The 22795-nt window shown below is 59.0% G+C and overlaps 1 protein-coding gene across 4 annotated transcripts; it reads left to right on the plus strand.

Annotated features, from left to right (window-relative positions):
* The first annotated feature begins 2607 nt into the window (after positions 1 to 2607).
* Positions 2608 to 20905, plus strand: UNC13D (unc-13 homolog D). Of its 4 annotated transcripts, none has more exons than XM_048064154.2 (32): positions 2608 to 2763; positions 9259 to 9291; positions 9534 to 9641; positions 9956 to 10015; positions 10278 to 10344; positions 10428 to 10605; positions 11023 to 11067; positions 11481 to 11549; positions 11744 to 11813; positions 12067 to 12171; positions 12486 to 12578; positions 12769 to 12872; positions 12988 to 13105; positions 13672 to 13796; positions 14087 to 14177; positions 14460 to 14516; positions 14958 to 15055; positions 15297 to 15348; positions 15683 to 15813; positions 16121 to 16241; positions 16482 to 16625; positions 16812 to 16910; positions 17411 to 17617; positions 17886 to 17954; positions 18080 to 18159; positions 18346 to 18451; positions 18522 to 18593; positions 18721 to 18804; positions 19043 to 19163; positions 19626 to 19749; positions 20027 to 20232; positions 20313 to 20905. In XM_048064154.2, exons 2-32 carry the CDS (start codon positions 9259 to 9261, stop codon positions 20417 to 20419), a joined length of 3144 nt encoding a protein of 1047 aa, XP_047920111.1. In that variant the 5' UTR covers positions 2608 to 2763; the 3' UTR covers positions 20420 to 20905. The 4 variants fall into 4 exon arrangements, with proteins under 4 accessions (XP_047920111.1, XP_047920112.1, XP_013034640.2 ...); XM_048064155.2 differs by lacking the exon at positions 2608 to 2763 and adding an exon at positions 4085 to 4209; XM_013179186.3 differs by lacking the exon at positions 2608 to 2763 and adding an exon at positions 7014 to 7206.
* Positions 20906 to 22795: the final 1890 nt, after the last annotated feature.

Below are 22795 nucleotides of genomic sequence, written 5' to 3' on the forward strand. Positions count from 1 at the left end.
TCTACCTTACCTAGTAGCTCTTCTCCCTGGAAAACCAGGAGCCAAACCTTGCTTGGCTTTGTTCCTTTTCTGAGCTGTAAGTAGCCACCTCAAAGTTCCTGGAACAGCTGGTGTGGACATCTTCCAAATTCTGTTCTTCTACATCGTATTTGTCCTCCCACATAACTGTTTTACTAAGTTGTAACTGTTTTAGGCTGGCTGATGTACTTGGGTTTGTTTTCCGTAGCAAGAGGTGGGTGGAGAAGGAAAGCACTAAGACAGATATTAAGACAGATGTTACAGCCCAGGGAGAATGCAATAAATCCTGTTTTGGGAATTAAATTACTTCAATTCTAGACTTCTTGAATAATTATCAGTCCAACTGTAAGACGCTGCAGGAAGCTGCTGCTGTGGTTCTGTCAAACCACTCTGTACTCCAGGGCTCCCACTCTGTTTCAAAATATCTGTCCCACTTACACTCTACTCCCAGACAGATATTCCTAGAAAACAGTTTGTACAAAGTCTCCAGGTCTCTAGCCCAGCACCACTTAGAGTACAGCTCTCATGCAAGCAATCAGCACAAACACGAGTGGTTTTATTTGTTTAATTATTTTTAGTATCCTTCCACAACCAAATCTGCTTGAGAGAAGAAACATTTAGCTACTTGTTTGGATGAGAAGTTGGCTCCTTCGTTCAAACAGTGTCTTTTCCACCAGGGCAGGCAAGTGGTAAGATCTGCAGAGAGACCAGGATGTTTGCTGCCTTTAAAAATAAATAAATGAGTGGGTGAGTCAGGCTAGAAGAAATAAAATATTCGTCTCCTTAACACGGATGTTAGTGAACTAAATCAGTGGTTTGTCAGTGAATGCTAAACCTTGGCATAGTCTATGGGGAGGAGAGAAGGAGCAAGTCAAAAATAAGATTGATCATGGTTTTCTTGGTACATTTGGAGCAAGATGGTGAGGATTGAAGCAAGTTTTGGTGCTGCTGAAGCTGTGGGGCCAAAAGGCCAGGCTCATCACGCAGTAAGGCTTGTGCTAGTATTAGGTTGAGTGGAGCTGCACAATTTAGGAGGGTGCAGGTTTTGGCCAGCTAGATGCCGGTGAGAATCTCTGCCTTGCTCATAAAAACCTGATAACCCAGATGTGTCTTGGGTATTTGGCACTCACTGGTAGCTCCCTGATGGGAAGAGTGAGCGGTGCTCAGCTTTGTAGAGGGCTTAGAGAGGGTCAAAGGATCGCCTGGTCCCGCTGCCCATGTACAGGGGCAGATTTTAAATACTAAAGTAGAAAAGTTGTACTGAAAGTTGTTTTCTGCTCTGGAAGTGGGGATGGGAGCAGGGCAGGAGGAAATGTGCATGAGTATGTCTCCAGATCTAGCATCTGCCTGAATGATTCATCAGTTATGTGGCAGAAAGACTGTCCTATGAAAGCTGAATCCAATCCTAACATTTGGATGGTACTATGCCATTGGCAAAGGCAGGGCACAGGGAGCCGTTAGCGTTGGCTCCAGTAAATCTTTTGGCATAGGCGGTATGTCTACAATTGTCTTCTCGATGTGACGTTGGATCTTCGTTTGAGAAGTCTCTCACGTACCCTTCAGGCCTGCTTCCCCTCTGTGAGTATGGGGCCGTTTCCCTCCTTCACTGTGGTGTGGTGAAACTGGGTATTTCTAAAGTGCTTTGAGATCTTGTGCAAAGAACTGTTACTGCAGGAACTGCAGGTACTGGTTGCAGACGTCCTGCTGCAGGACCTGAAAGTCTTGCCGAAATCCCTTGGGGCTGGTGAAGGGCTTCGCCCTGGAAGGACGGGGCTTGCGCCTGCTTGCTCAGGAAGGCCTCCAGCCAAAGGAGAGACCAGGCCCTCCTCAGCTGAGCCATTCTGCCGGGATTTCACTGTGAGCATTTCATGCCAGCTATTAGAAGGAAAAATATAATAATTATTTTTCGTGAATTCCCTTCTAGCTGGGGAAATGGACAGCAGCTAGGCCAGCTTGGCCCGTGCCTGCATGCCCCACGTGTGCCTTCCTTCAGGGACTGCCGCGATTGCCCACCATTTCCCGTCAGTAGACGGTCAAACTGCAGTTTAGCAAAACAAGGATGTCCTGATTTAAGATCTTGCAGCACTGGCTGCCTCTGTGAGCACAGCTGGGGGTGGCAGGAGGTGCGGGGTGAACTTGGGACCGAGCTGGTCCCGGAGCGGCCGCTGCCAGGAGCGCACCCAGCCCTCGCCGGTGAGCTGCTGGGGTGGGCTCGTGTGGTATCACTGTGGGCACCCCCAGGGCAGCAGCTGGCAATGGCTCGTGTCAGCTGTAAATAACACCCAACTGGGCACAGAAGTCGGGTTTTGCTAACACAAGCCACAATAAAAGAGGTGATTTCAAGCTTTACGAGCAAGCCTGAGTGACAAATGTGGGGTTTTGTGGGTTGGCTTGAAATACCAGGACAAGCGAGGCGGGGATCTTAATTTTAGGCAAGGTTTTGCTCTGCAGTCACACTTGCTATTACTCACCCGTCTGCTCCCCTGGGTGAGTCAGCTCAGAGAGCTGCCTGCCATCATGGGACCCAACTGGAAACCGGTATTTCAGCACCCTCCTTGCTCAAGGGCCGCCGGGGAGAGGCCACAGCGGGACGTGAAGGAGCCACATAACTGCGAGAGCCGGGACGTGGATTGTACCTGCCGGCGGGGGCTGCCACGTACACGTGGACCGGGAAAACCTCTGCTGCGTCCTCCTGGCTGCTGTTGGGTGACGGCTTTCTGACACAGGTGGATACCGGAGCAAAAGGTATTGGCTTGGACTGTGCTGCTTGGATCTGGGCTCGGAGCTCGGTTCAGCAGATCCTGTGTATCTACATTTTTTCTTTTCCTTGCTGCAGCCTCGTCTCTCCTGCCTGGCTCTGTACTTTGCTCTGCAAGGGCTGCGTCCTGCCTGGGAAGCGGTTGCTCTCCCCGTGACACAGAGCAGCTGCCATAAACCTCGGTGTTTCGGCTTGTCCGCTTGGGATCTGCAGGCAGGGGGGGTCAGCCCTGCGATCCCTGCCTTTTGTCCCAGCGTGCTGCTCTGCGGGGGCTCAGGGAAGCTTCTTTGGAGGAGCTTTAGCATGTTTTGGAGGGCTCTGAGCAGTGAGGCTGGTCAATGATTCTGCACGCATGCTCCAGGCTAGGCATGAATGCACTCAATGCTCACCATGCTGGCGTGCCCGGACCCCAGTGTCAGCCCCAAATTCTTACAAGCATCCCCCTAAGGCTTGAGCATGCGCTATCGCTCCTGCTGCTCTGAGCCCAGTGCTGCAAGCCAGCAGGCGAAGTGGCCTTGAAATCTCTGTGCCCCCTTTGCTGGCCCTGCAGAGAGCAGCCGCTGCCCTGGGCTCGCAGCCACGGTGCGGGGATGAGAAATCCAGGGGCTGAAACGGATCTGATCTTGCTGGCAGAGCCAAGGTGCGGGTCTGCAGCACTCCCTGCTCCCTCTGCAGTGGGCAGAGGCCGGTGTCACGGCTGTGTTTGCTCTGTTGGGGCTGGGGACTGTGACATCTGGTCGGTGCCCGACAGCACAGAGCCCCCCTGGGCTCATCCTCACCTGCGGTGCAGCAGGAACCTCGTGCTCCAAACCCGTCCTGCTCCCAGGGAAATGCAGATTTTGCAGCTGCACTGCCCCGAGGGGGTGGCTGGAAGTCCCCGAGGCACTTCCCAGCACGGGGTTTGCCTTGACATCCCTCTGAAATGTCCCAGATGGGACTTGGCAGGGGGCTGTGTACCCCCCAACCAGCCACCACCGCGTTTTGCTAGGCCAGCACTCCAGCTGCTCAGGAGAACCTTTGAGAACAAAAGATACGGATTTAGGGGCAGAAATAACTGAAAGGCCCCGCACTAGGTGAGGAAGGGGACTGGCTGACATCCATCAGGGTATGAAACCACTGGTTCCAGGGCAGGCAGCACCTGGTGTCTTGGGGCAGAAAGTCCCTGGGGGGGAGCAGGAGCCTCCCTGGTCTCATTTTGAAAGTGCCTTCCGCCACCGTGCCCTGTTCTCCTCCGCCTCGGGCTTCTGCTGTACGGCTTGCCAAACCGTAGCAGGCACAGCCTGGTTTTGCACAGTCATTGGAGCCAGTGTTTAAAAGGAGAAGTGAGGGAGGGACATGTTGAAATCAATTTTTTGACCATTTGCCCATTTCCAGCCGAGAGCTTGAGATAAGGGTGAGGACAGGCAGCGTCTCCGGGATTATCAAGCCAAGAGGTAGGAAGATAAACTGCTATTTATGGCTGTGGAGGGTCTCCTTTTATAGCAGGTTTTCATTTAGAGGAAAGATAAACTTTAAAGAGTGCAATACTGCTTGCTCTATAGGGGCCTATTTTCTCTGGATATCCTGGTGTAGCAGCTACAACCCTGTGCATGAATTAACTGTGGACTTGCTTTATACTGGGGCAGCTTGCAGCCCCATGGGAGTATAGCCCTATAGCCTATAAGGAAAAGTGTTTTCCTCTAGGATGAGTTGCTTTTAAAGGGAATTGAGAGGTTTGCTCTATATTGTGCTTGTATACGGTGTGTGCCCCTGACCGGTGTGCAGGAGGGAGGGCTGTCCTGGGGAACCCTGACCCGGTCCCTTTGGAAAACCACGTCCTTCGGCAGCACGGGGGGTGTCTGGGATGTTTTGCAAGGTCCTGATAATTTGGGGCACGGAGTTAACTGGGATTGTCTCTACTGAGCAGAAACCTGTGCTACTTCTGGTAGCTGCTTTTTAGGGCTTTTCTGTGTTTCCAGGATGAGGAGTAGTTTGAGGTGCAAATACAGCGAGACGTGAGCTCTGGTGTTTTCTGGAGCAGGTGTTTGCTGGTAAAACCCAGGGGGAAAAAAGGGCATTTGTTGTTATTGAAACCCGATCCCCAAAGAGCTCTCCTTTCACATTGCACAAAGAGGCCCCAAACCCTGTGCAAGCCCTGTCCTGTGCCAGTGGGACCTGTTTTATCTCGGGCACTTCTGGTGACAATTTTTTTAACAGAACCTGCAACACTGAAGCTGGATTTTGCTCTCTAAAATCTGCAAAACCGCAGCACAGGCTTCTGGCTGGGGATTTGTTGTCTGATGCTCAGCACCATTTGCACCTGATCGTATTTCTTCAGCCTTAGAAGGGGAAGGCAGGTGGATGGGAGGCTTAACTAAACTTTTACCAGTTGTTCTCTCGGTGCTGGGGGAGGCACTGGGTGTTCCTTTGCCCCTTGTTACTTTCTGCTGGCAAGGAGCAGCAGAAGGTGTGAGCAGCTCGGGGGGAGCTGGCGTGCTGTGCCTGCCTCCTGCCTTTATCTCTGTGGTTGCTCTTTGCTATGCCAGATTTTGCTTTTGCAATCAAAGCTGAAAGCAATCGTTTTAAAGGCATCGTGCACTTCACGTCTCTGCTTTCCTCTGACGACAGCGGGCAGTGGAGCAAGGCGCTGCTGTCCCAGGTCAATGCACAGCACATGCGCCTGGCGGGGCAGAGCAGAGCTCAGCACCTCTGCCATGTCCCCACCACCAGCAGGGCAGGGGACGCCTTTCAACTGCTTGCCCAAGGTGAAGCAAACACTAAACCAAAATTCCTGCAGGCTGGAAAGGTGTGAGATGAGGATGGTAGGGCTGGAAGAGCCCTGAGCATCCCTGCATTAGCGTGAGGTGGAGGCGAAGTGGTGCTGAGCCCAGTCCTGTGCCCCAGTGCTGCACAGGAGCCCTCCTGAAATGGGAGAGCAGGAGCTTGAGCAGCTTCTCTCGAGGCTCAGGGGTCGAGGCCATTGGGTGGGGATGGGCTGCAGCTCTTCAGGGTCTTGCTGTCTCTGCTTTGCATCCCCCTGCCTGTGGAAATTTGCAGGAGGGACAGAGTGAGCGCTGGGCGAGGGCTGCACAGCCCTGATGGACTGTGACAGCTGAGCTCGGTAGAGACCTGAGCATCCCATCAACCGGCTTCTTCCATCTCCTTTCTCCATCTCCCCGTCCCCCAACTTCAGAGACCTCCCTTTGCCAACACAACTTGCCCTTGCAGGTTTGGGGGGGCAAAGGGAAGCTGGGGTCTCTCCTAAAGCAGCTACGGGAGCGCAATACGCTGGATTAAGGGAAGGGGTGATTGCAAGCAGGGGGGCTGCCTGCCTTCCCCCTCCTGCAGCCCCAGGTTGACTCAGCGTGCCGGGGACACCCCCACACCACCGGCGTCATCGCCTCATACCGCTGTTACGGGGACAAACGTCTCGGCACAGTTTCCACCGTTGTGGTTTCCTGCTTGGACCAAACCGAAATCCCTGCCAGGGGACGCGGCACCCATGTTCCCAGCATCGCCACCCGCTGCCCCAGCCCGGGCTGGCCTGAAGCATCTCGTGTAGGAGATGCTTCATCCAGGAGGATCTGGGGGCCAGAAATACGAGGTGGTGGGAAGCTGCCTTCCCCCCGGTGCTGCTGCGCTGCCAGCCCGTGCCCTACCGATAGGCATCTCTGGGGGGGGGGCGCTGCTGGCGGGTGCTGATAGGAACCGTCAGCTTGCCTTGCGATCAGATAAAGTGTTTACAGGAACAAAAGCTGACAGTAAAACACCAGTTTCCTGCTGCTCGTTTTTCTCCCGGTGACCGGCCAGGGGAGGGGAGGAAGGCCGCGTGCCCCCTCCCGGCAGGGACAGCCCCGCAGCCGTCCCCACGCGTGCAGTAACTGCATCGGTTCTCAGCCCGGCCTTCCTCGAGGCATTTTGGGTGCCACAGGGGGTTCTTGCAGACCCCCTCCAGCCCCCAGATGATTTCTGCTTTCTCTATGGTCCCCCACCCATCCTTAAGGGACACGAGGGCACACTGGGTCCCGAATACACGCGCTGCAGGCCAGATCCTCCACGTACGTCACCACCCTCTCCCCCACCATCATCTTTTGCCTTCTTAGGATTACTTTTGCCCCCCCAAAAAGTAAACTTTCTCTCTTTAACAACTGCCGGGTTTGGATGTGACACTCTCTCCCACCCCGCCTGCACCCCAAGCACCGAGGGGCTGCCCCACGGGGCTGGGGGCGCCTGCGTGGCCCCGCTCCCCTCGCAGGAGGCCCGCGCGCCGCTTCCGTTTGCTCAAATGGCCACGGGCAGATAAGGGCTGTGGTTTCCTCTGAGCGTGTGAGTGAGGGGAAGGGAGGCCCCGCTGCACAGCCTGCCTCGGCCCCGCTGAGCTTCGCCCCGGGATGGAGGCTGCTGGCGAGGTCCCCGCGGGGACCCTCCCCGGGGAGGAGGAGACCCCCGAGGTAGGTGCCCGCTTCGGCTCCCCAGGGGCTGGGGGCTGCACCTGGGGCACGGTGGCCCCAGAAGTGCTGGGATTGGGGGTCAGAGGGGCTGCAGGACCCCAGGGTGCAGCGCTGGGTGCTGGGGCTGGACAGGGGGAAGGTGCTCAGGGAGAGAATTGGGGCGAGCGTGCGGCCAGGCTGGGCTGGTGCTGACGTTGATGCTGATGCCAAGCAAGGAGCGGGGGTGGGAGCTGGGTGGGGCCGCATCCTGCTGCGAACCTGCACAGGCACCTGAGCTCTGTGCTGGTGCAGGAGGGTCCTTCAGCTGCCTCCCAGCTCCCTCCCATCCACAGAGCCCCAAAAAGCCCTGCTCTTCACCCAAACACCCCAAGCGACTTCCTCCGTGGCAGCCGGGCCGGCTGCGTCCCTGCAGATGTCCCCAGGAAATGTGACCCCCCCCCCCCAGGAAATGTGACCGGGGCTCTGCCAGAGCCAAAGGAGCCTCCGGGGGGTGCCTGGTGCTGCTGGGTGCCTGCAGCACGATGCTGATGAGCTGTGCTGGGGGTTCAACGCGCCCCCGAGGGACTTGTTCTCCCTCCGTCCCTGCAGAAAAGCTGGCCCACCGCGTCGCTGCCACCACGCACAGGCTGGGGGTGCTGGCAGCCGTGTCCGGGCCTGGATTTAAGCAACGCGTCTGGACTTCATCTGGGGTCTTGGCACGGGGATTAGCCGCAGCGAACACGTCGCGGGGGGCTTGGCTTTATCTCACAGAGTCCTGTGCTCGTGTGGGCGAGCACAAAGCAGCCTCTGGGGCAGCCTTCCCCCATTTCAGTGGGGAGCTGCAGAGCCCCGACCCCACAAAGCAGCAGCAGCCCCTTGCCCCCCTCCCGTGCCGCCCTGATGCTGGTGGCAAGGCTCCAACCTTGTCCAGGGGGTGTTTGGAGACCACAGCCCCCAGCACGGGGCTGAAGCAGCTCCAGGGTTAAACCCGCTGCGGGTGGCGGAGCCCAGATGGCTGGGGGATTACAGCAGCCCTGGATTTGCCATAAGCAAATGGTGACGTTCCAGTGGCTGTATTTTTTTTTCTTTCTGCTAGGAGGATCCCAAGGTCATTTGGGGCCCTGGGCTGACCTGGGGGTGGGGTTCATCCATCCCCCTTCCCACCCGCCCCCAGCATCCCAACCCTGACTGAGCCGGGTCCATACTTGGCATGGAGAGAACCAAGTGCATTTCAAACATGTCCAAAAAACGAGATTAAGTTGAATTATTTTTTTTGGGGGGTGGTGTGGTGGTATCACCCCATTGCGCTCCCAAGGGTCTCAGACACCCGGAGCTGTCACGGCTGGCACATGACACCCATTGCAGTCACCCAGCTCGTGGTGGCAAAGTCACGGTCACTAGACAAGGATGGGTGCAGGGAACAAATTGCTCAGCTGCGGCTCTGGCCGAATCCAGCCCAAATGCAGGACTGGCCCCGGGGAGGAACCAGCACATGTGGGCACGGGCTGAGAGCTTGGTGCAGGGGCATTTGGGGCAGAGGCGGTTTAATTCCTCTACCAGCCCTTGCGGAGCTGTGCTTGGTGCAGGATGGCTGGGGTGTGATGCCTGACGCAGGGGGCAGCAGGGCCAGGATGTGCCCTGCTGCGTGGCTTGCTTTTCATTCCATCGGCTTTTGGAAAACAAATGCCATTGCTGGTCATCCGTCGAGTGGGGCACAGCTCTTCACGCCAGCAGAGAGAGGTTCAGCATCACATTTCTTTCCTGCAAGGGGCTGCAGCCTCACAACCCCGCTGCTTTCCGATGGCTGCTTGCCCACGGCTGCCTTGGGCAGCTCAGCTGCCATTTCTTGTCCCCCCCCCCAGCCAGCAGGGCTCGGGGAAGCCCCTGTGCCCCCACTGATGGGTGGTGGAGGATCTGGTTTCATGCTTCATGCTGCACCTTGGCCATCTGCAGTGCTTAATGGCACCCTGGGGACAAGCCCACCCCGACCCCAATTCCCTGCAGTTTCCTCCTAAACCCTCTCCCTGCCTCCAGACCTGACGGGAAACCTCTCTGCTTCTCTCGTTTCTCCAGATGGACCTGTCTCACCGCTTCTCCAAGCAGGAGGTACGAGCACGGCGCTGGAGTGGGCTCCCTTGGGGGCATCGGAGGGGGACACCGAGGTGCAGGGGGGAGCAGAGCCTCCGGCTCAGTCTCCCCGAGGACGTCACCTTTGGGTGCCGGAGCGAGTGCACCCGGCTGCTGGCACCCCCTGGAAGCGCCGGGGAGGAGGGCGAGTGGGGTGCTGGGTTGGGGGGGACACACGGGGTCCCCGGGGTGGTGGCGAGGGGTCGGTGCTGTCCCCACAGCTGGCCCTGCTCTACGAGGAGGTGCTTTACACCATCCGGCACCGCCTGGGCAAGCCCGAGCCCCACCACGTTGCGGACGCCCAGGAACTCTATGCCTACGTGCAGAAGGTGGGTGCAGCCCGCTGGGACCCCCAGTCCCATCCTGTCCCCCCCATGTTGTGCAGCCACACTCGGAGGGGACACCCCTAAAGACACAGCAGCAGCATCCAGCCGCGGGGCTGGGAGCAGCAGCGGTGGGGGGAGAGCTTTGTCTTGGGCTCGGGGCGCTCAGCCCAAGGCTCTCCCAAATTTCATCCGGTCCCCAGCCCTGCCGCTGCTCCTTGCCTCCAGCTGGCTGCCGTGGTGCAGCGGGAAGTCCCTGGCTGCTGTCCAGCTGCTAAGAACAGGGCCACATCCGTCACCAGCCCTAATATTTATAACAGGCTTTCGGCATGGATGCGGAGGAGCACAGGGTCAGCATGCAGCGGGTCAAGGAGCTGGAGGTAGGGAGCAGGATGGGATCCCAGCTCGGGGTCGGTGCCTGGTCCCCGTATTCAGGTTTGGGGTGCCCTGTGGGTGTGAGATCCCGAGGCTGAGCCTGTTTGTGACAAGGGGCAGGTGATGGCAGGGTCCCGCTCGAGCCCTGAACTTCCTCTCGGGGTTGGGTCCCCAGGACCCTCCTTCACCCCCTGGTGCGCATCCAGGCTGGAGCAGATCTTCGTGGCTGCTTTTCCCCTAGGTTAAGCAATCTTTGCTTTCTTTCAGAGCCCAATTTTTTGTCTGAAAGCAACCGTGAAGGAAGCCAAGGGGATTTTGGGGAAAGACGTCAGCGGTAAGTGGAGATGGGAGGGGTGGCTCAGCCCGAAAGGGGACGGCTGCTGCTCGCACGGGGCTTGCACTGCCGGGCCCTTGCAGGGTTCAGCGACCCGTACTGCCTGCTGGGCATCGAGGCCAAGAGCCAGGAGCCAGCCCACCCCGACAGCAAGAAGCGGCTGAAGGCAGTGGTCAAGGACCTCATCCCCGAAGACCAGATCCATCGCACACAAGTCATAAGCCAGACCCTCAGCCCGGTGTGGGACGAGACGTTTATCCTGTAATCTGCTACCCCTCCATCCCGTCGCTTCATGGGGGTCGCAGGGTGCTGGCTGGTTAACCTGCCTGGGTGGGATTTGGGGCTCTGTGGGGTGATGCCTGCGGGGTCTCGCTGAGTGTCTGACCTGACCCAGCCAGCAGATGCAGGGAGCTTGAAAGGGGTGGCCAAAATCAGTCTCTTAGGGCACTGATTTCCCAGGCTGCATGGTGTGTGCATGGGGCGGGGGGGAGTTCTCCATCTCCATCTCCATCTCCATCTCCATCTCCATCTCCATCTCCATCTCCATCTCCATCTCCATCTCCATCTCCATCTCCATCTCCATTTCCATCTCCATCTCCCTTATGGCCGCTGTCCTGCCCCCTTGCTGCTGGTCCCGCCGGTGCTGCTGGTGTGACGCCTTCTGCTTGTGCCTTGCAGGGAGTTCGAGGACACGGAAACGGCCAGCTTCCACCTGGACATGTGGTGAGCCCAGCCGGGGCAGAGTCCTGCTCCTGGCACGGGGCTGGGAGGGTCACTGGGGTGGTCCTGGGGTCAGCACCCTTTGTAAAGCCCCCAAACCCTCTGGGGCCCCGTTTCCCTCTTGTTTTCACCTGCAAGCAGTCACTGAAAGCCCTGCGCAGGGCAGAGAGCCCAGGCTGGCTTTGCACAGCCCGGACTCATTGCCCAAGGCAAAAAGCAGCTGAGGACCGAGCCTTGATTTAATTTACGGCAACAAGCCGTGTGCTTGCGGATTTGGGGCAGACAGCTGGTTTTTGGGGGTGTCCTCAGCCCCCAGCACCCTCACCCCCACCTCCACCATCACTGCGGTGCCTGAAACATGCTGCATCCATTTGATTTTCCTCCTTTGTCCTCACCGTGGGCTTTGCCACCCGCAGGGACTCAGACGTGGTGGAGTCGGTGCGGCACAAGCTGGGCGAGCTGACAGACCTCCACGGCCTCAAGCGGTGGGTGCCGCCACCCCGGCTCTGCTGTGTGGGACCGTAAATGGCTCGTCTGCCTCCTGGGTTCAACAACTGCCCCTGGGGGAAGGGAGGGAGGGCAGCAGTTCCCTGCTGGCCCCACGTTGCCCCACTTTGCCCAGACCATGGCTGGCTCCGGCCATGGGAACCTCTTCACCCTCCTCGTTCCTGCTTTTCAGGATCTTTAAGGATGCTCGAAAAGACAAAGGGCAGGATGATTTCTTGGGGAACGTGGTCCTTCGCCTGAAGGTGAGAGACGTGAGCTGGATGTGGGTGAAGCCTGGGGGGGCTGGGCAGGACCCCAGCCCCGCGCCAGTTCAGGCTGAGCCGGGGTTCCCAGCTCCCAGAGCTGCTCGGTGGTGGGCACCCTGGCCAGTCCTACACACTTACTCAGTGGTTATATGGCTTATTTAAAGTCAGATAATGTAGATATGCAGTGCAGCATCTTCCTGCGCCATTCCCAGTGGGAACACTCCTTCACCCCTTGCCTCTGTGCACACAGGACCTGCACTGCTGGGACGACCAGTGGTACCAGCTGGAGCCGCGGACGGAAACGTACCCCAACCGGGGCCAGTGTCACCTGCAGTTCCTGCTGACCCACAAGAGGGTAGGAGGCGGGGAGCAGGGGGTCCCCTTCCATCTCCTGGCAGGATGGGGCATCCCCAGCTGCCTGTCCCCTGGGCCCCATCTCGGGGACACAGGTCCGTGCCCCAGGACCAGGGGTGCTGGCAGGCTTTGGAAACCATCTCAGCCCTCCCCTGGGCTCTGTGCGTACCTGCACCCCTGGGCTTGGCCTCAGGCTGGGTTTTCTGGCTCCATGCATTTTGGGTTCCTGCATCCCCCCTCTCTGACCAGCTCCCTGCATGTTTGGGCAGCTGAAGGTTGTTACACATGTGGCTTTCAAGCGTTGTCTCTTTCCAGAGGGCCACCACGAGCAGCCGGACGCAGCCCAGCTACACCGTCCATCGGCACCTCCTGCAGCAGCTGGTGTCCTACGAGATCCTGCAGCACCAGGTGCCGTGGAGAAGCAGCAGGGACGGGGTGGGGGCTTCCTTTGGCGCCCATCACATTGCCACAAGCTCTGCAATGTGTTGGGGAGGGGGTCAGGAGGTGCCTGTGGCCCCGTGAACACACGTGGCCCTGGTGCCCGTCCCCGCTCAGCCCAGCCCGCTGCAGGGCACCTCACCCCGTGTGCTCCCGGCAGGCCGGCAGCATTGCCTGGGACGGGGAGCTGAGCCGGCACGCCAGCACCGTGCTGTACCTGCACGCCACGCAGAAAGACCTCTCTGACTTCCACCAGGTCATGGCGTGAGTGCCCCTCCTCGAGCTCGGAGAAGCCCTCGGCTTCCCCATTCTGGCCGTAGCCTTGGGGAGCCCCGCACCGTTCCCTGGGGGCTCACCCGGGCCTCTCCCTCCTCCCCAGGCAGTGGCTGGCGTACAGCAAGCTCTACCAGAGCCTGGAGTTCAACAGCAACTGCCTGCTCCACCAGATCACCAGCATCGAGTACCAGTGGGTGCAGGAGCGCCTGAGGCCAGAGCAGGTGGGACACCGGGGAAATGTGTCCCGAGCACCCACCCCGGGCCTTGTCTCGCAGCTCCCAGCCACGATTCCCTCCTTGTCCTACAGCAAGAGCAGGGGATTGTAGGGTGCATGGGTGCCCAGAGACCTCAGTGATGGGCTGCGGGGCTTTCCTGGTGGGCAGCCAGCCACTGGGACTGGGACAAATCGGGGAAGCCCTTCCCTTGGGGGATTTGTTCCCCATCTCTGCAGAGAAGCCCTCACCCTTTGCACTGATCTCGCCCTCCTCCATCGCTGCGATCACATCAGTCCCAACCCCAGCAAAAAGGAGATATGACCCAGTTCCCGCTGGCTTCTCCCGGCCTGTTTTCCCAGGGCATCCCAGCACCCTGCTGAGACTCTGAATTATTCACGCGTAGCGATGTGGTTTAAGCACAAAGCTCGGCTCAGCCCCTCCACGAAGAAATTCCCAGGCACAAAAGGAGATTTCTCCACCCCTGGAGAAGATCAGGAGCCACAGACCCCCTCCAAAATGGCACCGTGGTGCCACCACCAAGGACAACAGCGCATCCCCTTCCTTCTCCCCAGAAAGCGGAGCTGGCCGAGTCCTTCCAGTCCTTGCTGACCTACGGGGTGTCCCTCATCCGGAGGTACCGCATCATCTTCCCCCTCTCCGTCATGAGGTCCACGGAGAGGCTGCAGTCCCTGCTGCGGTGAGTGCAGCGCCGGTGTCAGCGGCGCGCGGGGTCGTAGTGCTTGGCCACCAGCATGGACAAGCCTGGAAGCTGGAGGAGAAGCCCGTGAGAGCCCTTTCTGGCCCCCCCTTTCCAGGCTGCTGGACACCTAACTGCTGTGACACTTCTCCTGTCTGGCCCCTCGCCCAGGGCTCCCCGTGGGGGATGTTGTTGGGAGGAGAAGGTCTGTTTGGGTAGGGTCTCCCGGGGGAGAGGCGTTGGTTCGGAGGGGCCGGTGCTGGGTCTCACCGATGCTTCTTGCTTCGCAGGGTCCTGGTCCAGATGTGCAAGATGAAAGCTTTCCGGGAGCTGTGCACGCTCAGCCCTGACCTCCCCAAAATGGTCTCCGAGGCGCTCAAGGTAGCGGCACCAGGGGGGGTTCTCGCCCTCCCTAGCCCCAGAGGGGTGGCACCCTGCAGTACCCCTTCCCATCTCCACTCCCTGCCCAATGCCCACAACTCTCCTGCAAAGCCACCCGGACCACCTGGGGGGGAAAACCACCTGCATTTCTTCTGCTTGGTGGCCCAAGCCTCTGGTTCCCACCACGAGGAGCTGGGTCCTGCCCAGGGGAATGGGATAGCGGACGGGATGGCAGAGCTGGCTCCACCCTTGGCTTCTCACACCAGGGCTCCTCTCTTGCAGTCAGGCACGACGGAGTGGTTTCACATGAAGAAGCAGCACCTCAAGCCCATGGTGAAGGTGAGTCCCCATCTCGGCCTCTCTGCCACGGAAAGAAGCAATTTGCTGGGCTGGGGTGGGAGGCTGAGGGGTGGGATGATGAGACCTGAGACGACGCTTTTGCAGTTTTCTGATCTGTTGAGGTATTTGGGTCTCCAGCAAGTGCACGCTTCATGGCGTTTTAAGCTGGAGACCCAAATACTGCCAGCTTAAAGCCCCATGAACCGTGTTACCTGCAGGCTTAAGGCCTTGGTGGGATGGGCAGGAGCAGGAGGTGGTCCCCTGCCTGGCCACGCAAGCATAGGGGGACAAAGATGACAACTTCTTGGTGCTCCTAATGTGGATCTAATGATAGCCTGCTACTCCACAAGAGCAAATCATAGAAATAAATCAGTTCTGAATGGAGCCCAGGTCGTCTCAATATCACCGAGCATCCAAAACAAACTGTTCCCTCTTTCACAGAGCATGGAGGAGAATGGCAAAGCTTTGGCCAAACTGCTTCTGGAGGTGATAGGAGATCTCCAGCAGTGCCAAAAAACCTGGAATAAATTCTTCATCAGGTAGGCCTTGAAGCTTGATCCCTCCTCATTCACCTTCCCTGGGACCAAGAGCAACAAGGCACTTTGATGCTTTGTTCCTTGGTCTTTGGGCTCCACGACTCCTATGAAAGGAGAAACCCAGAGGCCCCATCTCTGCCTCGCGAAGCTCTCCTCTCCGAGGGCACGGGCTGGGCGCCTTTGCTGGGCTGGGTTTGCTGGGCTGCGGCTGGCAGGCTCCTGACTCCCTGTTTCTCTCTCGCAGCACCCTGAAGCTGAATCTCTTCTCCATCGCCTATGTGGAGCTGGAGAGCCTGGTGAGCGAGCTGGGGCTGCCCTGCACTCCCGGGACTGAGGGCTGAACCAGGCTGAGATTTTGAGCCACCCTTCAAGCTTGGCTCCCTTGTGCCAGCCTGGGAAGGGAGCAAGCAGGGAACCTCTCCGTTTTTCCCTGCATACCCCTAGAGTGATTATCATTATTTCTCCATTTGCCTGGCCCAATGAATCTTCTGAAATTCCACCCAAAAGGAAGGAGGGTGCCCTGAGCTGACCCCATGCCTCTAGAAAGCCTGTACCAGAGCCAGCCCTCCTGGCCGCCCCCAAAAACACCTCTGCCCCACAGCCGCCCCTTCTTCCCTTTGTCCCTGCCAGGTCGCAGAGCATGTCCAGGAGCAGCTGCGCAAGGTGGACAGCAGCATGTCCAAGCCCACGGCCGAGAGCCTCTTCCAGCTCTACCTGAACCTGCAGGAGCTCTATCGGATGAAGGACTTCCTCCCAAAGAGGTACCGACCCCAAAAGAGGAGATGCTGGGGGGGAGGATGGAGCAGTTAATTCAGAGGGCTTCCAAACCCTTCCCTCTTGCCTCCACCGCTAATTACACCCTGGCAGACCAGGCTGTTGGTGTCAATGTGAGCATCACCAGGAGGGTTTCAGACCCATTTCTGGGTGGGATTGATGGAGACCTCACCTCCAAGCGGAGGTTTCTCCTTAGCATGTGCCTCCCTGGGGCACTTTTTTTTTTTTTGCGTGTAAGACGGTAGCTCCATGCCATCACAGAGCACTTGGAGAAGCTGGTGTCTTCATCCACAGGGATGGGCCTTTGGCCCTGAGCGATTTCCACCAGTGGTTCAAGGAAGCCGTGCCCCAGTGGCTGCAGAAAGCCTACACCATCGCGCTGGAGAGGGCGCAGAGAGCTGTCCAGATGGACCAGGTAACCCGGGGAGGAGAACTCCCTGCAGCCCCTGGGGACTCACCGAATCCCTCACGCACTCCCACTGGGGTCTTTTCTCCCTGGCTGCCAACCCCCTCGATCCTCACCCCTCAGATGGGGCGTAGGAAGGAGCTGACGAGGAGCCAGAGAGCCCTAAAATAAAGGAGCAGCTTTCCTGTCTGGGACGGCTCCTTCCCATACAAGCTGAGTTGTGTTTGCTGTCTCTGCCCGCCCCCCCAGCTGGTGCCCTTTGGGGAGCACAACAAGCACAGCACCTCCACCGTCGACCTGTCCACCTGCTACGCCCAGATCGTGAAGACCTGGCAGCAGCTCAACTGGCCGGACCCCGAGGAAGCCTTCATGATCATGGTGAAGCTCGTGGAGGTTCGTACACCCAGGCCTGGATGGCAGAAGCCGTGCCGGCAGGCACCAGCAGCAGGAGTTTCCTCTCCTGCTCTTGGAGCTGGGTGCTGATGGAAAGGGCTGGTGTCCCATGCTGACGTGGGGAGGGACCCCAGCCCCGGGGCGGTCTCCCATTTTGGTCTCATTTTCTCCTTCTCCGCCCTGCAGGACATGTGCAAAATCGCCCTGATGTACTGCCGGCTCATCAAGGCCAGGGCTGAGGCTCTGTCGCTGAGCGAGCAGAACGAGGGCGAAGCGGCCAACAGGGTTGGTATCGGGGCAGGACCCACAGCTCGGGGGGGAGGCAGGATTTGGCTGTGGTTTCTGGGCAGAGGAGACAAGCGCAGCACCCAGCCGACATCCTGGGGCTGGCTTTCATGGGGATCAGCTGGCCCCGATAGCTGTAATCTTGGAAAATTGGGAGGGAAATGGTGTGGGCAGGGGAAGCAGGGTAGGGATGGGGATGGGATGGGATGGGATGGGATGGGATGGGATGGGATGGGATGGGATGGGATGGGATGGGATGGGATGGGATGGGATGGGATGGGATGGGATGGGATGGGATGGGATGGGATGGAGGGGATGGGATGGGATGGGATGGGATGGGATGGGATGGGATGGGATGGGATGGGATGGGAAGGGATGGAGGGGATGGGGTAGGGTGGAGTAGGGTGAGAATGGGGATGAGGGTGAGTGAGGATGGGGTTGGAGCCAGTGGGAGATACACTTGGGCAGTGGGACGCCCTGAAGCAGACCCTCCTCCCCAGCTCTGCATCGTGGTGAACAACATCAAGCAGCTGCGGCTGCTCATCCTGAAGCTGCCATCGCAGCTGGACTGGGCCCAGCTGGAGCGGCGCACGGGGGCCGTCATCGACCCGCAGCAGATCCAGCACACGCTGCACCACCAGCTCGACAGCACCGTGTCCTGCCTGGACCACGAGGTCCAGGACGTGGTGCAAGCCCTGGCCACCAAGGTGACCGCCTGCCACCAGCCTCACCTGGCCCGCAGCGGGGAGGCTTAACCCGAGGGGATGGAGATAAGGTGTAAGGGGAGAATGGGGAGGTAAAACATCCAGAGCAGGGAGGCTCGTGGAGGGATGTTGGTGCGGGACCAACGGGCAGGATGTGTGCTGGAAGGTGCTGTGGGGCTTCTTGGGGAGCAAAGCCCCAAGTATCCGTGAGACCCAGAAAAGGGGACGCTGGTGCAAAGCCCCAGTGCCTCCATGTGTTTCTCCCCGGCAGCTGGAAGCGGGCATCGCCAGACACATCCAGGAGCTCTCAGCCTCCAACGACACCCGGGAGCCCGAGGATGTAAGCTCCTGGCCCGGCCCCTCCTGCTGCGGGATGGAGCCCTTCAGACCCCCCCTCTCCCAGCCGTGCCCTGCTGGATACAACCCCCCCGTGCCCTCCCCAATGCCCCTCTCCTCTCGCTGCAGTCCATCATCCCCCTCATGAAGTTTCTGGAGTCGGAGCTGCAGTATCTCAACGAGCATCTGGTCCAGGAGAACTTCAAAAGGTGACCGGGACCGTGCTGGGGTGGGGGCCAGCAGCATTCCCCTGGCAGGAGCATCCCCCACGGGGCTCGGGGTCACCCCGCCTTGGGGCTGGGGGCTCTGCCCAGCAGGGTGAGCCAGTTCCCTGCATTGGCTCTGGATATACCCCATGTCCCCCTGCTCACAGCCCCTCTCCCTCGACCCCACAGCCTCCTTGCTCTCCTTTGGCACCACACCTTGGCCGTGCTGACGGCAGCCGCGGGGCCGCAGACGTCCTCGACCCAGCGCTATAAGAAGCTGCACTGTGCCCTGAAGGTACCAGGGGCAGAGGGGGGGTCCCCTGGGGGGGTGCCTGGGTGCCAGCTAACAGTGTCCTCCTCCCCAGAGCCTGGAGCTGTGCTTCCACGCCGAGGGCTGCGGGCTGCCCCTGGAGACCCTCCACAGCGCAGCCTTCCTGGTATGGGTGCTGGGGGGGGGTGGGGGTGGGGGAGGGATTTTCTTAGGGTGTGAGAGCCGGGGGGGCAGCATCCCTGGGCTGCAGCCCTGTCCTGGTGTCTGACCGCTCCCCCTCATCCTCCCTGCAGACGCTGGAGAGCCACCTGGCCCTCTGCTCCAGCACCAGCCGCAAGCTCATCCAGAAATACTTCAGCAACAGGATCCAGGAGCAGGTGGGAGTCAGGATGCGGCGCCCAGCGCCTTCCCGAGCCCCCTCCTTGCTGAGGGACACCACCAGGGCAGCATTTCCCCACCATCCTCCTGCCCACCGTGGGCTCCCCCAGTCCTGGGGCTGTTGGGAGTGGGTTTGCCCTGGCGCTGGGGTTTATTGCACCCCAGAGGATGCCCCTTGACCCCCCCAAGTACCCTATAACACATGCTTGGCTCCTGATACTACACTGCACCATGCAGCTGGACGCCAGCTCGGAGAAGTACGGGGCTGTGACCATCAAGGCGCTGTACCGGCCCTCGGAGCAGAAACTGCGCGTGGAGGTGCTCAACGCCGTCAACCTCATCCCGCTGGACTCCAACGGTGAGCATGTGGGTTGGGGCAGCCCACTGCCCCGTCCATGGGCCCCGATATGTCCCGGGGCTCTGTCTTGGTTTGCTTTTGCACCCCATGAGGTGGATTGAGGAGGAAGGGGGTTATTTCGTGGTTCTGGAGATGCTGGTGTGCCAAGGGGATGCGGCAGTTTGCAGCAGAAGCCAGCAGTCAGGGCTGGCAGCTTTTTTCCTCCATGCAAAGCACACCTCACACACAAAAAAATTGCTTGGGCGATACGGGACAGTCCCTTGGGTTGGCTGTCATTTGGGGAGGTCTCCAGGAGAGGTCACCCCCTATTTTGAGCCTCCTGATGGCTCCTTCATGCATGGGCCGGGTAGGGGATGCTCCAGCCGCCTCCCAGGACCATGGGCTGGGCCGGCTGCTCTGGATGATGCCCTGGACCCCCCCAGCTACCCCAGCAGGAGGGGGCTGATGTCTACACCCCACCAGGCTCCAGCGACCCCTTCGTCCAGCTCACCCTGGAGCCCCGGCACGAGTTCCCCGAGGTGGTGGCTCGGACCACCCAGTGCAAGAGGAACGAGCTGCACCCGCTCTTTGATGAAGCCTTCGACTTGTACGTAGGGGTTGGCGCCCACCGGCCCCCACCTCCCCATCCCTGCAGCCCTGCCCCATGGAACTGGGTCCTGCGGTGGGATTTCACCTCCTGGCCCCCCTCGGGAGAGGCCGAAAGGCAGCCCGGGGGCTCCCACAGGGAGGGTGAGCACAGTAGGGAGGGTTGGCTTCCCACCAAACATCACCCCACAGAAGCTCATTTAGAGTCTTAAATGGGAATTTTGGGACCAAGGGGGTGGGGTGAGATGGCCCCACATGTCCCGCCACCCCTCCCTCAGCTTGATCCCCCCCGAGAAATGCCGTCAGGAGGGGGCCTGCCTGCTGCTGACCGTCTTCGACTACGACACGCTGGGGGCCAACGACTTGGAAGGAGAAGCCTTCTTCTCGCTCCGCCACGTGCCCGGGCTGGACGCCGACGAGGACCAGGCGGACATGGGATGGGTGCCCCAGACCCGCCTCTCGCTCACCCACCCCAAACCCAGCGGTACGGGGCGCCACAGCCCGGCCCGGCCCCGCCGAGCCCCCGCAGGCCTCCCCTCACATCTGTCCCCTCCTGTGCCGCAGGGGACGAGATCCTCCGGCTGCTGGAGTCCAGGAAGGGGGACAAGGAGGCCCAGGCCTTCGTCAAGCTCCGCAAGCAGCGAGCCAAGCAGTCCAAGGAGACGGCGTGAGGGAGGCGGAGGTCCCAAAATGAGAGGGTCCAGAAGGGGACCTCAGGAGTTTTGACAGTGCCGGAGCCACCCACAGGGGCTGTGGAGACAGCGTGGGTGTCCCTGAGCCCGCAGCAGCTCCCAGCGCCTGCCTCACCCTAAGCCCCACGGGGCTCGGGAGGGTGGGCACACAGTATTTTATTTTATTTTTGGGGGGGGGGCGGCTCCTTTGCAGAGTAGCAACACTACGCGGGGCTGTGGAAGTGTGTGGCTGTCCCTGCCGTCCCCCTCAGCTTGTCACCGCCGACCGGTGCCACGGTGCCTGGCCGTGTCCCCAGCCCTCTGCAAAAACCGCGTCAGGGCAGCGGGGTTTGGTTGGGGTGGGGTGACCCACGGCCAAACATGCCCTTTTTTTTTTTTTTTTTAATTCTTTATTTTTTTTTCCTCATGGATAAGCCTTTTATTTTAAATTAAAAGCAACAAAGCTGGTGTGTTGGCTGAGTGTTTAGGGTGCTGGCTCTGTGCCGGGGGGGCGGAGGGGACAACCACAGGCAGTAAGACAAGGCCGTTCGGAGAGGGCAACAACACAGCAACACCTCCCCTGCTGCCCCGCTGCACCGGCCGGCCCCGAGGGAGGATTCCCCTTTGCAGTGCTGGCAGGGAACCAGCCAAAGCACTGGGTTACGGGGCCGTTACACGGTACGGGGCCGTTACACGGTACGGGGTTTACACCGAGGTGTAAATCCGCTTGCTCGCAAGGCTCTCGCCGCCCAGCGGTGCTCGCAGCTCGGCTCTGCCCGGCCGGCAGCTCGCTGGGTGGCAGCCCAAGGCCTGACCAGCCGCACGTAAAGCCCAGCTCTGGCTCGCTCGTGGCGAAGGGCTTTTAGGACGGCAGTGCATGGCGGGTGCATGAGGAAATGAGCCCCCCCACCCCCCCCCCCACCCCCCAGCAGACGTGCAGGTCCTTGGGGCTGCAGAGGCTGAGCTGGGCAGGGGCACGGGGTGCGACAGCAGCACAGCACCGCCTGCTCCACGGCTGCCACAGCCCTGTGCAGCTAGCCAGGCATTTTATTTTATTTTATTTTATTTTATTTTATTTTATTTTATTTTATTTTATTTTATTTTATTTTATTTTATTTTAATTTTTATTTTTTTTATTTATTTATTTTATTTTATTTTATTTTATTTATTTTTTTATTTGTTTTATTTTTAATTCATATATTTTTTAAAATATGTGTGGTTCTTTTGCATGGTTTTGTATTTTACCTCCAACCATACCGACCTCATGGTGCTTCCTGGAGCTGAAGGAACCTGGGCAGCAAGCAACAAAGAGCACTGGAGCCCCATGAGCCAAACCAAGCAGCAATTTGGGCTGCCGAAACACTAAAAACAGAGGCCAGGAGTCAGGCATTGCCCTGAGCCCATGCCAGGCACCTGTACCCTTCTGGCTCCAGCACACAAGGGACAGAGGTGGCAGCTCCATGCAGGGTGCCCAGGTGTAGCAGCTACAATTCCCAGCCAGCAGCCGGTTGCTATTTTATTTTTTTTTTAAGCTTGTTCTAGCTGCAATTATACTAATTATAAACCCGGAGCTCCCGCCACACGTTCCCTCCATGCAGCCCCTGCCCAGCGAGGGGGTGGCCGCGCTCCAGCCCCACGGGTCCCCAGGGAGCTGCGGCATGCGGGGCACCACGAGCATCGCCCTCGGCTGCTGCCTCGGCGGGCAGCGGCTGCGCAGGCGATTGAGGTCAAGCTCTTGATGGGAGCAGAAAAAAAGCTCCTTTGGTACGGACGTGACATGGCAAGGCTCAGCCAAGCCTGCAGCAGGAGGGATTAAGACGCTGCTCGCTCACGAGGAAGCCATTTGGTTGCTTTATTCTCGTCTCAGCCCCCTCTTTGGGCTTTGGCAGCTCTGCAGAGAAGTGAGATGTGGGAGAAGAGCAGCGAGGCCGGGCAGGAGCAGGATGCAGAGGAGACGGGTGCCTGCTTGTGCAGAAGGTGCTGTTCCCTGCTGTCATTTCTGCGCGGGGACAGAGGAAAACCCACGCCTGCGCTTTGCAGCCCGTTTGGTGGTGGCACCTGCTAGCAGCCAGCCTCACGCACTACAGCAAGGATTGAGCTACGTGAGGCTGCAGCTCTGAGCATGCCTTACCTTGATTTGTAGCTATTTAATTCTTTTTTACAGACATGTCGTGCTATGACTTGACCTGGGCTGACCCGTTGCTGTAACAGCGATGTGCCCAGTGAGCAGGTGGCAGGGGCTACCCTGTGGTTCCAGCATGGTTTTTCGCTATTACCCAAAGTGGTTTTAGCTTAATTTTTGCCCAGCTCTGGGCAGTTCTGTAGGCCTTTTCCCACCGTGCAAGAAATGGTGTCATATACAGTGAAGACCCAGTA

Source organism: Anser cygnoides, chromosome 19 (genome assembly GCF_040182565.1).
Source record: "Anser cygnoides isolate HZ-2024a breed goose chromosome 19, Taihu_goose_T2T_genome, whole genome shotgun sequence".
Classification (NCBI taxonomy): Eukaryota; Metazoa; Chordata; class Aves; order Anseriformes; family Anatidae; genus Anser; species Anser cygnoides.